Source organism: Trifolium pratense, linkage group LG7 (assembly GCF_020283565.1).
Source record: "Trifolium pratense cultivar HEN17-A07 linkage group LG7, ARS_RC_1.1, whole genome shotgun sequence".
Taxonomy (NCBI): domain Eukaryota; kingdom Viridiplantae; phylum Streptophyta; class Magnoliopsida; order Fabales; family Fabaceae; genus Trifolium; species Trifolium pratense.
In genome coordinates, this window is record NC_060065.1 from 10,825,664 (window position 1) to 10,839,512 (window position 13,849).

General features: G+C 33.1%; 1 protein-coding gene across 2 annotated transcripts; it reads right to left on the reverse strand.

Moving 5' to 3' along the window:
• Positions 1-7,004: 7,004 nt before the first annotated feature.
• On the reverse strand, positions 7,005-10,843 carry LOC123896918 (beta-1,3-galactosyltransferase 7). 2 transcript variants are annotated; one of them, XM_045947344.1, is made up of 11 exons: positions 10,514-10,843; positions 10,247-10,349; positions 10,074-10,132; positions 9,739-9,941; positions 9,516-9,579; positions 8,898-8,970; positions 8,684-8,804; positions 8,466-8,553; positions 8,195-8,320; positions 7,660-7,769; positions 7,005-7,533 (listed from the first exon to the last, which is right to left on the reverse strand). In XM_045947344.1, the coding sequence occupies exons 1-11, from the start codon at positions 10,603-10,605 to the stop codon at positions 7,385-7,387; spliced, it is 1,188 nt and encodes a 395-aa protein (XP_045803300.1). In that variant the 5' UTR covers positions 10,606-10,843; the 3' UTR covers positions 7,005-7,384. The 2 variants fall into 2 exon arrangements, with proteins under 2 accessions (XP_045803300.1, XP_045803303.1); XM_045947347.1 differs by having other exon boundaries at positions 10,247-10,346; positions 10,514-10,793.
• Positions 10,844-13,849: the final 3,006 nt, after the last annotated feature.

A 13,849-nucleotide genomic window follows, 5' to 3' on the forward strand; every position in this document is an offset into this window, starting at 1 on the left:
TTTTAGCTCTCTTGTTGAACAGACATCGCCACGTTGTAAAGATAAGTACCATAAAAAAAAAGGTTCCACTATTTTGCTCGTGATATACACATGAAGAACTTTTTTCATCGAGGGAACTATATATTCAACAATGCAAACAACGACTCTGACAATCCATCGAGAAATCAATCCACCACATACGAGAAATAGAATCAACAACACCCATTTTCATAGATTGACTTCCCAAATTTTTACATGCTTAAAAAAAGGAACAGTCAATATTGTTGATAATAAACCAATAATCACAAAAAAGATGAACTCAAGAATCTAAACGCTAAAATATGGTTTCTTCTTCTTATCCTTATCTTGATAACCCTCTTCATAAGGGGGTCATCCTCTCCGTCATCGCCTTTCTTTTCAAGAAATCGAGACGGAAGCTTTCTCAATTTTACGACCGATTCTTCTGCGAAGACCACCGTATATTGGAGAACTACCAACTTGATTATGTTATTAAGAAAGTACATATTAATTTCCAACATAAAGTCTTGCTCATGTGAGAGAGATCGAAAATGTTTTTCACTTTTTTGCTCATCTGAGAAGTAAAAATTTCTTTGCAAGTATATTTGTTATTTGAATTTTAAATGTTTCTCCTTTTGTGTGACTACGGTGCGTGCGAGGGCGCGTGCTTACGCACGCACGCACTCTCGCACGCGTGCCTATCCATATTAGTAATCATAGCATAAACTGATATAAAAAATTAATTAGCTTACAAACCCTCTTATTCTTAGGCCAAAATCAAAATCAAAATGAACCTAATCGGTCTCTTAAAATATGATGGTTTAAATATCAACAAATATGATGGTTTAAATATGAACAAATATTAATCAGTCTCTTAAAAAAATAAAAGCTGATTTTTTTTTGGGTTTAAAAAAGTTTAAGAATTGTGTCCTAGTACAAAGTTTATAAAAAAAAAAAAAAAAAACAATTTTATTAACTTTAATATTAAGATTGACTATTGACTCATTCTGATTAAAAGGAAATCCTAATCATAGAATGTAACAACTAAAGTGATTAGGAAACATACTCATACTTTAGTTTAGTCCAATTACTGGTAAATTTGACATTTATTTTAGGTAATGAAACTGTTTTTGGATTCAAGTCTAGAATTCTGTTATAGGTAGGTTAAATTTGACATTAGTGCTAAAGTTGACTGAGATTAAACTTGACATTTCGTTGTAAGAAATTTCTACGAAATCATAAACGAAATTCAACCTTAAACAGCGGAAACGAAATTGAATTTAAATAGCCGAAATACCTCCCGCCATTGCTAGCTTATTTCTGTTGAGTATTGATCTTGCTTTGCTTAAGGATGTTTAAGCTCTTCTAAACCTTCTACAATCTCCCTTAGATGGTGTAAGTTACTGAATAGAGATATGAGGCTTAGGGAACCAAAACCAAGGATTGCACTCTATTTATAACTTTTGTCCATCACAAAAATATTTGTTACGTGCAATCATAACTGCCACACTATTTTTATGGGCAGTTATTATATTTGAGGGAAAGAATAAAGACCACAATTTAGGCTTAATGGATAATTACCAAAATGTGCACTTAGTAGTAATTATCCCTTATTTAAATTAATAAACAAATAAAAGGAGATAAATCCAACATTCTCCCACTTGGTCGACATATTCTTTCACTCACAATAATAAGAAGCAAGGCACATGGATCATAGCGATAGGTCCTCTATAATATCGAGTATTATCTTCTATGTATCACAATGTAACGTGTTTCTAACCGAATATAACTTAATGAATAAACTCATAACATTAATGTTTATCCAGGTTCCAAACTTAAACGATATTTCTCAAAATCAAATGTGTACGTACACTTTAGGACTTAAAACATGAGAAAATATCATATAGAGTTTCATAAAACAAAAATCGTTATTATAACGAAAATCAGATATAGGAACCAAGTCCCATTCTTTCTATATGATCCTTAAATTTTTACAATGGCATGCCTTTAGTCAAAGGATCGATAATCATCAATTCAGTACTATTATTTGATCGTTAATGTGCTCTCTTACGGTTAAATACTTAATGTCGATATATTTAATTCGACTTATACGGCTAAGTACTTAATGTCGATATACTTAATTCGACTTTCACTTTTGTGATTCTTAGCCATAAAACCGCAACTGAATTGTCACAATACATCTTTAGTGGTCAAAGATTGAATCTACAATTTTCAACCCAAAATTGAAACTCTTCATTCATACACCATGTGATGTGGTCTCAAACAAAATACGAACTTAGCTTACATTGTGGAAGTGACGGTCAAAGTCTGCTTTGCGCTTTTTCAAGAAACAACTCCACCGGCTAACATGAAAATGTAACCGGATGTTGATTTTCTTAAGTCAACGCAGCCCTTAATCTCTTAATTAGAGTAACCTTTGACCTCTACAATTTCAGTTCGCATATACATAAGCATGTAGTATTTGGTACTTTAAGGTACCTAGTTACTTTATTTGCAGCTTTCCAGTGTTCCATATCTGGATTCTCTAATATTTCTTTAATATTCCAATTGCAAATGCAATGTCAGGCCGTGTGCGAATCTGAGCACACATTAGGCTTCCACCAGTGGAAGCATATAGAATATTAAGCATTTGTTTCCTTTCAAAATCATTCTTCGAGCATTGGTCCAAATAGAACCACGATGGGTGCTATATTTGGTGAACAATATAAGGAAGCAAATTCTACTCCCACTGACCTTCTGGTATATACATTGATCCATAATGTTCTCTACAAATCCAAATGAAGAGATGACACCATGAAAATTTCAAATACCACCGAAGGGAAGCTTGTTTGAGTCTATATATGGATTTCTTAAGCTTGCATACCAAAAGTTTATCACCACTAGAAGAAATTCCTTCGGTTTATTTCATGTAAACCTTTTCCTCTAGATTTCCATTCAGAATGCAGTTTTCACATCCAAGTGAGAACGTTTCAGAATCATTTTCAGCACACATATTATAGTCCGACTCTTGTAAATATACATCAAGATCACTAGTTATAGTTGGCTCTCCTTTTCTAGTAATCTTTCATAACGTTGGTTCAACGTTTTGTTCAATAATTTCATGAAATTCTTGAACATCTTCATTTACTAGATTATTATCCGCCGCTTGTGGAACTTCAATAATTGATTGTCTAATACCCGTTTGAACTTGAAGGGTACTACGAATGACAATCAACTGATCACTTGAAGTTGAGGGTTCAACATCAATATTAGTTTTATCAGAACTAATGTCTTGGAATTGATTGCTCCCACTAATCAAGTCATTTTCAAGAAACTTTGCATTTCTCGATTCCACAATTCTAGTGCTATGAGATGGACAATATAACTTAATACCCTTTTAGATTTTTCGGCATATCTAATGAAATACCCACCTATAATCATAGGGTCTAGTTTCTTTTCTTGTGAGTTGTAAACTCTTACTTCAGACGGGCATTCCCAAATGCGTATATGACACAAACTCGGTATCCAACCTTTAAATAACTCAAAAGGTGTCTTTGGGACAACCTTAGTTGGAAGACGGTTCAATATATACACTACCATTTTAAGAGTTTCGCTACACAATGACGTTGAAAGTCTGAAGTTGCTACGCATACTCCTAACTATGTCCATTATCAGTATATCTATAATAATATTTTTCACCTCTATAATTTCTCACGATCTTAATTTGTTTTTCGCATTATTTTCTACTTCAGCCTTAAAACTTTATAGGCTTCCAACACTTCATAATTATTATGAAGCAAGTAGACATACATATATCGTGATTAATCATCAATGAAGGAGATGAAGTATTCCAGACCTTATATGTCCATGTCTGAACGTAAAACATATATCTGAATGTATGATTTCTAATATTTTAGATTTCCTCTTAGCACCTTTCTTATGTGTGTTAGTTTGCTTTCCCTGAATGCAATTTACACAAGTCTCAAAATTAGTGAAATCCAAAGTATCAAGTACTTCATCATTCGCTAGTCTTTTGATTTTCTGAATGGAGAAATGTCTTAATCTTCGGTGCCACAAAATAGAGGATTTCTTATTTATAACACATCATTTAGTTTTAGCTTGAACATGCATAACATTATTAGTGGCATCAATTTGAAAAATTAATTGAGAAAAGAGACCATTGGATAATACATCAAACTGAAACATGTTTCATAAAAATAAAGGATTATCCCAATGGTTCAAGCATTATATAGAAATTAATTTTCTAGAAAAACTTGGAATATAAATAAAAGTATTTTTCAAATTTAAAACAAAGCCACTACTGAAAAAATTAAATTGCATGTTTCAACAGCCGCTATATGTGAACGCATCTTGACTTGCTGAATGGATGCCTTGCTCACTTGGAAGCGTTTTTCTTAAGCTGATTATACAATGTAAGGTATTCGATAATCATGGATTGTAGAACCAAAATCAATCCACCATGTGTTATAAATAACATCAACCATATTAGACTCAAAGCAGACAAATGAAATTCATTTACCTTTCAGGGTCTTGCTCTTTTCCATATTTGTCATTATAACATCTTTATCCATTTCCATCATCAATCTTTCTTTCTTCTTGAACACGCATGGTCAAGAGTTCATTGACTGACCATTAATCCTTATGTGTGTTACAAGGAATTATGAACGGCTGATTTGAGGATGGAAGAGTGCTAAAAATATAATGCACAAGGAAAGATTCGGACATGTTAATCTCAAGAGTCTTTAGTTGTGCTGCTATATCCCTCATTCGCATGATGTGCTGACGCACTCCTTTCACAATGATGAGCTTCATTGATGAGAACTTCATAATTAAGGTGATAACAAGTGTCTTATTTGATGTTTTTAAAATGTTCATCAATGACCTTAAGCAATGCTTGAACATTATTATGCTGATCAACGCAACCACGAATGCTAGCAAAAAAAAAAAATGTTGGTCTTTATGAACATCATTCTGAGACGATTAGGTCGCTCCCATATTTCATAAAGATCGACATCTTCCTGAAGGCTAGTCTCTATAATAGGAGATGGTTCGTCTTTCCGAATAGCATAATCAAATATTCATTCATCCTGAATGAAGAAGAACTCTCTCCTTATACACCTTATTATTTTCATCCTTTAGTTCGGGAATTTCACACTTAAAGTGAGAGAAATTTATAGGCTGCATAACTGTAAAATTAAATTTACATGCTTATAATTAAATTGAGACTACCAAACAAATAGTATCATGTTTTACCAATGTAAATCATGTTTCAAACTATGAACCTAGTGACATAAAACTTACCTGTGGGCTAAAGTTTTATTCAATTAGATTCATATAACTTAATGATAAAACTATCAAATTATGTTCCCTTTTCTAATCCCTGTGGGTAAATTAGAAAATATAATTTAATATTTTATCCTAATTAACCATACATAAACATAATAAAAATTCATGTGGGATAAAATTTACTACGTTCAATATAGTCAATTACAACCAATGTCACTAACATAATTTTAAACTCTTAATATATAATTTCACTCGATTAAAGATGTTGTGGCTACTCCTTAATCAAATAAAATCATATAAATCATTTTGACATTTAATTCATAATATTCAATTGCATAAAATGTAACCAATTAATTTTTAATGCACATTATTTTCATGATTAAAATTTAAATATCATGCTGGTTGGTTACAAAAATTAACCATATATAATAATAACAATCAAGTGCATAAAAATGAATGCAATTAAACACCGAATGGAATAGGTCCAAATCCAATGGTTACAGAACTTAAAACTCGAATAAATATAATTTAAATGCAATTAAATATAAAAACGCTGAACGCAGCCTAGCGGCTTCACGGAGTGGACGCAATAACCAGGTCCCAGGTTCGATACTGCTCCGGGGCAAAAGTTTTGTGATTTTTATTTTAATCAACACTGTTCATAATTAAAAAAAAATTTCTAAAAAAAAAAATGTAACGGAGGAATCGAACCCACATCTATCTAGTGGCAGGTTACCATATCGACCACTACACCACAGGAGTACGTTCTGCAATTATTGCGTTATTTAAAATTTATAACAACAGGTTTTATTAAAATAAATTACTCATCATCTTCAACCTCCAGACGGGTCAGATTGACCCGGTTGAAAACCCACGATATCCGAAACATGAAAACGCGATTTCAGACCAAATTAACACCAAAAATTCACGTTTTAAACAAGGAATCATGAATCAATAAATAATTCCATATGGTTCGACATTTTTCTGCATCTTAAACGTCCAAAATTGAAATCGAAATTACTTAAAAATTCAGGCAAAAAAAAAAAAAAAAAAAATTCGAAACTTTGGATTTCATACCGTTTTAACACTAAAATTAAATTTTAAACACAGAATATGAACCGAAAATTATTCCCTTATGGTTTACAAATTTTCTGTGAATTAACCATTAAAACCATATGAAATCCAAAAACGTTCAGATGCTATATAACCCCCAAATTGAACACGAAAATTGCAAGGCAGAGGCAAATAAGGCTCTGATACCAAATGTAAGAAATTTCTACGAAATCATAAACGAAATTCAACCTTAAACAGCGGAAACGAAATTGAATTTAAATAGCCGAAATACCTCCCGCCATTGCTAGCTTATTTCTGTTGAGTATTGATCTTGCTTTGCTTAAGGATGTTTAAGCTCTTCTAAACCTTCTACAATCTCCCTTAGATGGTGTAAGTTACTGAATAGAGATATGAGGCTTAGGGAACCAAAACCAAGGATTGCACTCTATTTATAACTTTTGTCCATCACAAAAATATTTGTTACGTGCAATCATAACTGCCACACTATTTTTATGGGCAGTTATTATATTTGAGGGAAAGAATAAAGACCACAATTTAGGCTTAATGGATAATTACCAAAATGTGCACTTAGTAGTAATTATCCCTTATTTAAATTAATAAATAAATAAAAGGAGATAAATCCAACATTCGTTGCATCACATTTAATATAGTACTATCAAAAATCTATCAAAACATTGTTGATTCTCGCACAACCCAAAGTGTACTATAAAAAGAACAAAAAATTAATAAACTTAAAATAAGTCCTAAATAAATATATTATAGTAGCACCTCTATATTTGTCATACATACCCCCCCCCCCCCAACCCCATGCTCAAATCCTCCACATTCATGCATTAATTCTTATCTTGATCAACCAGCCTTGCCTCTAAGCTTTCCACAAAAATGTTTCATGTTATATCGTTTGCAGATGATTCTCATTCTCGAATCCAAAATGTTCTAGCTTCAGTTTAAACAATCGGTTCGTCTTTTGACCAGAAATAAAAACCATCCTCCTTTGGATATAAAATCAAAATAAAGCGCTCCAAACAGCTCCATCACCTTCACCACATTTTGAATGGACATATTTAATCTTCTCCACTGATTTGCAGATTCCACTGCAGCTCCAATCGAATGACGCAACACAAATGTTACCAGCCTGTGCCTTCCATTCACAGTCTGCACAACAATATTGATTGTATATCAGACATAAAGTATTATTTACAATCGATAAAGTTAGTTTAAATTCTAATGAATTTTAAATTTTTAGACATAATGATTTTATGATTGCTTCCGGTTATATACCTGGAGGGGTTCCGCAACACATACTGCGGTCATCAATATGCTCAACTTCAAGACCGATGAACCATGCACCAAGTGAGACATCTTCATTAGCATATTTATGTAAAATCGGCCTGCAATCATAATAAGGACATCCATGAAACTTGTCATTTTTTGTAAGAATAGTACATGTCACATAAATAAAGTGTTACGAGTCCCACATCAAGTAGATATAAAAGTACTCAACATGGTATTTAGGCCATGAGGCTCTCCCACCTATTGGACTAGTCTTTTGGGTTGGCCTCTCCTCACGTGCTTAAGTCCTAACATAACGACTCTTATTGGTTATATTATCATGGTCTGATCCACAAGCTGAGGCCGAGGTTTCATATTTGGTAGCATTTTAACTTTTCATGAAAAAGTTTCTCACTTGAATCAAATCATAGAAATAGTAAGTATTCTTCGCAAAGACAAAATGTAGTTTAGAATTGTAATTTTCCATTCAAAAGTGTTCCTCAGTTGCCAAATTAAGTACCGTACAAAAAAAACGTATACATACTGGTTAATGGAAATGTAAGTGGCCAAAGCCTTCGAGATTGCATATATCTGCCCAGTTGCGTGTCGGAAGTATTTGTTTCCTTCTTCTCCAAACTTCCAAAACTCAGGTTCATGGTACTTGACATCCCTATAAATGTAGAGACAACGTAAAAAATGGATAAACATTAAACGACAATGAGAAGCATGGAAGAGGAGTAGCATTTTATTTTTGTCTTAACCCTCTGATTTCCAGGGACAGGGACCCCAAATAATCCGGAATTCATTGTACTTACTTTCGAGATAGAACAGGTCCAGATTTCATACATCCAATGTATACTCTAGGTTTTGAACGATGGCGGGCAAGGGTTGCGGCCAGGACACCTAAAGAGCAACAGAGAAGAAAAAAGCTATTGTTTAGAGAAAAAGTACCGAGAAAAGTGGTATAAAGGTTTAAGGAAACAATGGCATGCAAACAAAGGAAAGGTAAAAAATCCTAAGCCAGCATATATACCTAAATTGACATGAACATCGTCATCTACTTTGACATAGAAATCAGCATCCCATAACGCAACGGCGGTAGAAAAGAAAATCTTTGTCTTTGCAGACAGCTCATGATATCCTTCAACATGTTGCTATAAGATAATGTAAACCAAATGTCAAAATCCTGCCAAATCACCTATATTTTTCTCACACAATAAAGTCGTAATAATAATGATCTGCCTTACCAGACGAAGGAAGTCTTTGTGTTGAGCTTCTTCTGAATCAATAGCACGATCTAGAATACTGTTGGAAGTTGCACTGAAACAACAATGGCAAAATTGCTCAAATTAGTGCCGTTAAGTAGAATCCATATAAATGACCAGATCATTTAGTAATTGTAACGGTACAGTATTAAGAAAAACAAAGAACTGTAAAGGAGTCCGAGTGATATTGGTCATACAAGTCATTTTTGTCGTTCTTTGAGTTTGAGGTTAGAATTCGAAAATCGAAACAGGTTTGTCGTGATCCAAGGAAAACAATCAACTAACCAATACTTACGCATTACCATATTTTAGAGCGACTGCTTATGCTTTGGATCTAGGAGTCAGATAAGTTGTGTTAAAAGAGATAACTTTATTCTAACAAGTAAGAACAATATTTTTGCATTGTCCTATTCAAAATGAAATAGTAAATGCGAGTGTTCCATTGAACAAAAAGAGACATCCTACAGCTTCACGTTACAACAACAACAACCAAGCCTTATCCACTAAGTAAGGCACCATATTATATCCTGAATCACACCAACTTTTGTTTCGATAATTTCATATATTGACACAAACAGTATCGTATACAGACTATATTACCTGTGACCAATCATGAACCTGATAATAATTCCTTTCTCCCTTTCCAATTGAAGAAGTTGTTCACCTGATAAAAATGAGGGCACAAAAACACAAATTTTCAGAACTAACTTCAAAGAAAAGTTCGATGAGAACTAACTTCACAGAAAAATTTGACCTCAAATTCTTCATCACAATATTAAAAGGATACCAAATTGAGTACTACTATAAAGTAAGGCAGCTTCACCTTGAGGCATCCAAGTTTCTCTAACAGAATCACGCCGCTTCCTACTACTGAAAGCTGTGTTTATACCTATCACTATAAATGCCTTCTTCTTCTTGGAAGCACCTTCACCAGAAGTGGTGGCCGAGCCACTTGAGTTGATTTCGCGAGAACTCCTAGCTGCTGCTAATTCCATTTGCAACATGGAAACTTGCTTGTCTAGGGCCCTAGCATCCAAGAAATTAAAAAAACCAAATTATTCAAATAAAAAAAGTAAAAAAAATAAATAAAAATTAAAAATCAATTGCAGTCTGCAAACAAATCTAGCAAAAATGAGACAGATTCAACTTAGCACTCACTGAATAGCTTCATGGGTTTTATACAATTCATTCATGTCATCCTTAGGCTTATCCTGCTTCTGTTATTCCAAAAAAGTTGTAGGGTTTACTTTACCAAAAGCAAAAAAATACCAAAAAAAAAACAATTTTTGAACTGAAATTAGAAATCTGAGAATGATTAAGCAACTGCATACCTTTTTGGTATCGCAGTCCTCTGAGATCACTTGAAGTTCTTGTTGATCACGTTGATGCTTAGAAATTATCACACCACTAGATTCAGGTTGCTCCCACATCCTGCTACCAAAACAAAAAAACAAAAAACTTCAAAATCAGATCATAAAGTTCAAATTTTGAAACAGAAATCTCACACCCCATGATTCCAATTTCAAAGCAAAATCATTCATAGCTTAATGAAACATATGATTGATGAAAATAGAAATAGTGGGCAAGAAGGGAAAGACCTGTTTGTGATTAACATGCCAATAATGAAGGAAAAGACAGAGAAAATTGGAATCCATTTTGCAGAGATTTTTGTAGAGGGACGAGTCTTCATCTTAGAGAGTTGTTGTTTTTTTTTTCTTGTGAGTTAGGAGAAGATTTGGAATATGAAGAAGTTATAGAAGTTGGAACATTGGTGGGAATGTCAAACGATGAATTAGTCTATGTTTTTGGTCTGAAAATTCTAATGTCTGCTATGCTATGTTTTTCTTTTAGCCTAAGTTTTTTATATTAAAAAGTTAATTATTACTATTATAATTTAATGTAATGTGTGGTAGAAAAAGCTATGATATGAAGAAACGCAAGTAGTGGCATAATTAATGTTTATTCTATAGTGAATTTTTAATTAAATTAATAATAATACGAAGGTTACAAGAAGATTATGGAGTTGAATAAATAGTGGTAATAATTGGTGAACGAGTACAGTAGTAGGAGTCATGAGTTACAGTACCACGTTTGTGTCGTGACTTGCATTGTGGTGTGGTCGTCGACTGTCAAAATAATGGTCTTTGTTGTATGTTTTGTCACATGGCGACTTCTAAGAAATGGTGTCCCATTTTCGTCTTAATTTAATCATTATTATACATTATCATTTTATTTTTTAATAAGAATAAATTCAACTCATTTCATTTATCAAATGGTAATTGTTAATACAGCGAGGAATAGACTAAAAAATACAGTAATTAAGTCTAGAATATGTCGTCCTGGTTAAAGTGTGAGCGACCATATTCACTTAAGACTTTTGAAACTTTACCTCAAAGTTATCAACTAATGATAACAAAAACCGGATATTAGAAATTAAAAAGACTAACAGTTGAGAGTCCATGATGTGTAGATGAGATGGCAATGGCATCAATAAAAATTTGTGAATCACTTTCAAATATAACATGAATGAAGTCTCTTTGAATAACTTCACCGATAACTTCCTTGTCAAAGCCTCTCCTTTAATTCTATTTAGGCTTCCATTCCATGAGATGATGTTTGATCCTGCCAACAAAAATTTATCTTGACTATCTCGGATACACCATCCTAAACTTATTGCATCAGTTGTAGCAAAGAAACTCACGTCTACATTGCACTTCAAGTAGCCTTGTCCTGGGGCAGCCATTGCTTTGCACCATGGCATGAGCAGCATGCTGCTGTGCTGGTGTGCTTGTTGTAACATGTCCATTAACCGCTATCCAATCATCTCACATACTCACCGCTTGCAATCCTACTTATCTTACATTATACATTTATTTTGACTTAATTCGATACATAGTTGTTCCTATTTTGTCATATAACTCATAATAACAAAGCCATTTTTCCAGCCACATCCTTACTCTACTTAGAACAAATATCCAAAATCAAGTCTTTAATATTATTGAAAAGTTGCAACCTTGGTGTTAATACTTAATATATGCTCCAATCCCGTAACACTTCAAGCTTCCATACTACCTTCATACTCCACTAACAAATGTCATTCCTCTTCCGGTACTTATGAGCATAAAGGACATTCCTCTTGGCATTGGCATTGGCATTGGCATTGGCATTGGCATTGGCATTGGCATTGGCATTGGCATTTAATATAGACATAAAGGACATTGTCATATTAGATTTGAAGTAAACTAATTTTACATTGGTATTTCTTATGCCATGTTTGAGGATTGCAATAAAAATTTTGATGTTAAAAAAAAAGTGAAGTATGATCACAGGTCATTTTATTTATTTTTATTGTAATAAAATATATTACAAAGTATTTTTATTGATAAAATAATAAATTAAAATTAAAAATAAAATATATGTTATAAAAAATTAAATCCCCAAACTAAATCCCTTTAAACTTCATAACCGGCTTCTTCTCCCTTCCTTTCGGTTTCAATTTTGTTCCAAATTCTTTCATTGAATTTTTAATTCTTAGGTTCATGAATAAATTTAACAATTTCACTCAACGGATTCTTCGATTTACAAATTCCATGCTTTCTCTTTCTTTTTTTTGACAATCAACAACTCATATCATTTCATTATTCGGTAAAAATGTAATACAAAGAGGTAATAACCCAAAGATATAGCGACTAGACCAAGAAATGACCGCCTTAGCAAGCGTGTGAGCCATCATATTCGTTTGTCGCTTTATAAACTTTACCACAAAGTTTGGATTTAAAAACAACATATTCTTAATATTACAAATTAAAGAACTAAATTTTGAGCTACCCCGCGTAAGTTGTGAATAGCATCCACCACACTCTTTGAATCCGACTCAAAAATGACGTGTGTCAATCCTCTTTGTTCCATTTCTTTCATAGCTTCAAGTAAGCATTTGATTCCCCTTCAATTATGGAACATTTTCCTTGACTCCATGAGGTTCCAGCTATCACAAATTGACCCGAGTGATCTCTCAAGCACTAGCCTGCACTAGTTTACATTGCATTTGTACTACCCAAAAGAAGGTTTCTGCCACTGTATTTCCTGTTGTTGATGTTCGTCCAGACTGCTATTGTGCTGGTTTTGCTGCACAATTTTCCATTCGGTCCAAAGATGTTGCGCCTTTGAGGAGTGCTAGCAACACACTCTTTAACAAACACACTCTAACACATTTTCTTCTATTGGTTAAAATTTATATGGGTCCCATAAAAGTTATATGGGTCCACATTTTTTTATGGGACCCATGTGAATTTCAACCAATAAAAAAGAGTGTGTTGGAGTGTGTTTGTTAAAGAATGTGTTGCTAGCATTATTCATGTTGGATATTTTTGGATATTTCAAAAGTAAATTATTTTTTTATTTAACTGTAGCACAACTTAATTAATTTTAATCGGATAATCAATCTTAATTTTGACCAAGAAATGAGTATTGTAACTTACTCTTTTAGTGTACCTAATTAATAGGATAGGAGACTTAGTCTTACTCAATGTGCATCATAATTTTCTGAACTTAATACTTATCAACACCTTTTCCTTATTTTTCTCATACGTTATTATTTTTTAATTTAATTAATTAACCACTTAATAGAGAGATGTATGGCATATATGTAGGGAAACGGTTTTAGTGGAAAAGGAGTGAGCCCAGAGAAGTATAACTTTACTCCATATATATACATACAAAGCTTTGGGAATTCAGAAGTTTATGAAAAACAGTGTCTGAGTTATCAATCTTGTTTATATTCTTGTGTCTTGATAGCCTCGGTACGTTTATCACCGAGAAGAACCGGTTGTATTCTGCGGGAGTTGCGCAATATTTGCGGATAATTCCTTAGTTCAGTGATTACACGCCTCCGGTTAATTGATTTTCAGCCATCCGAAACAACAATCTAAGGAATT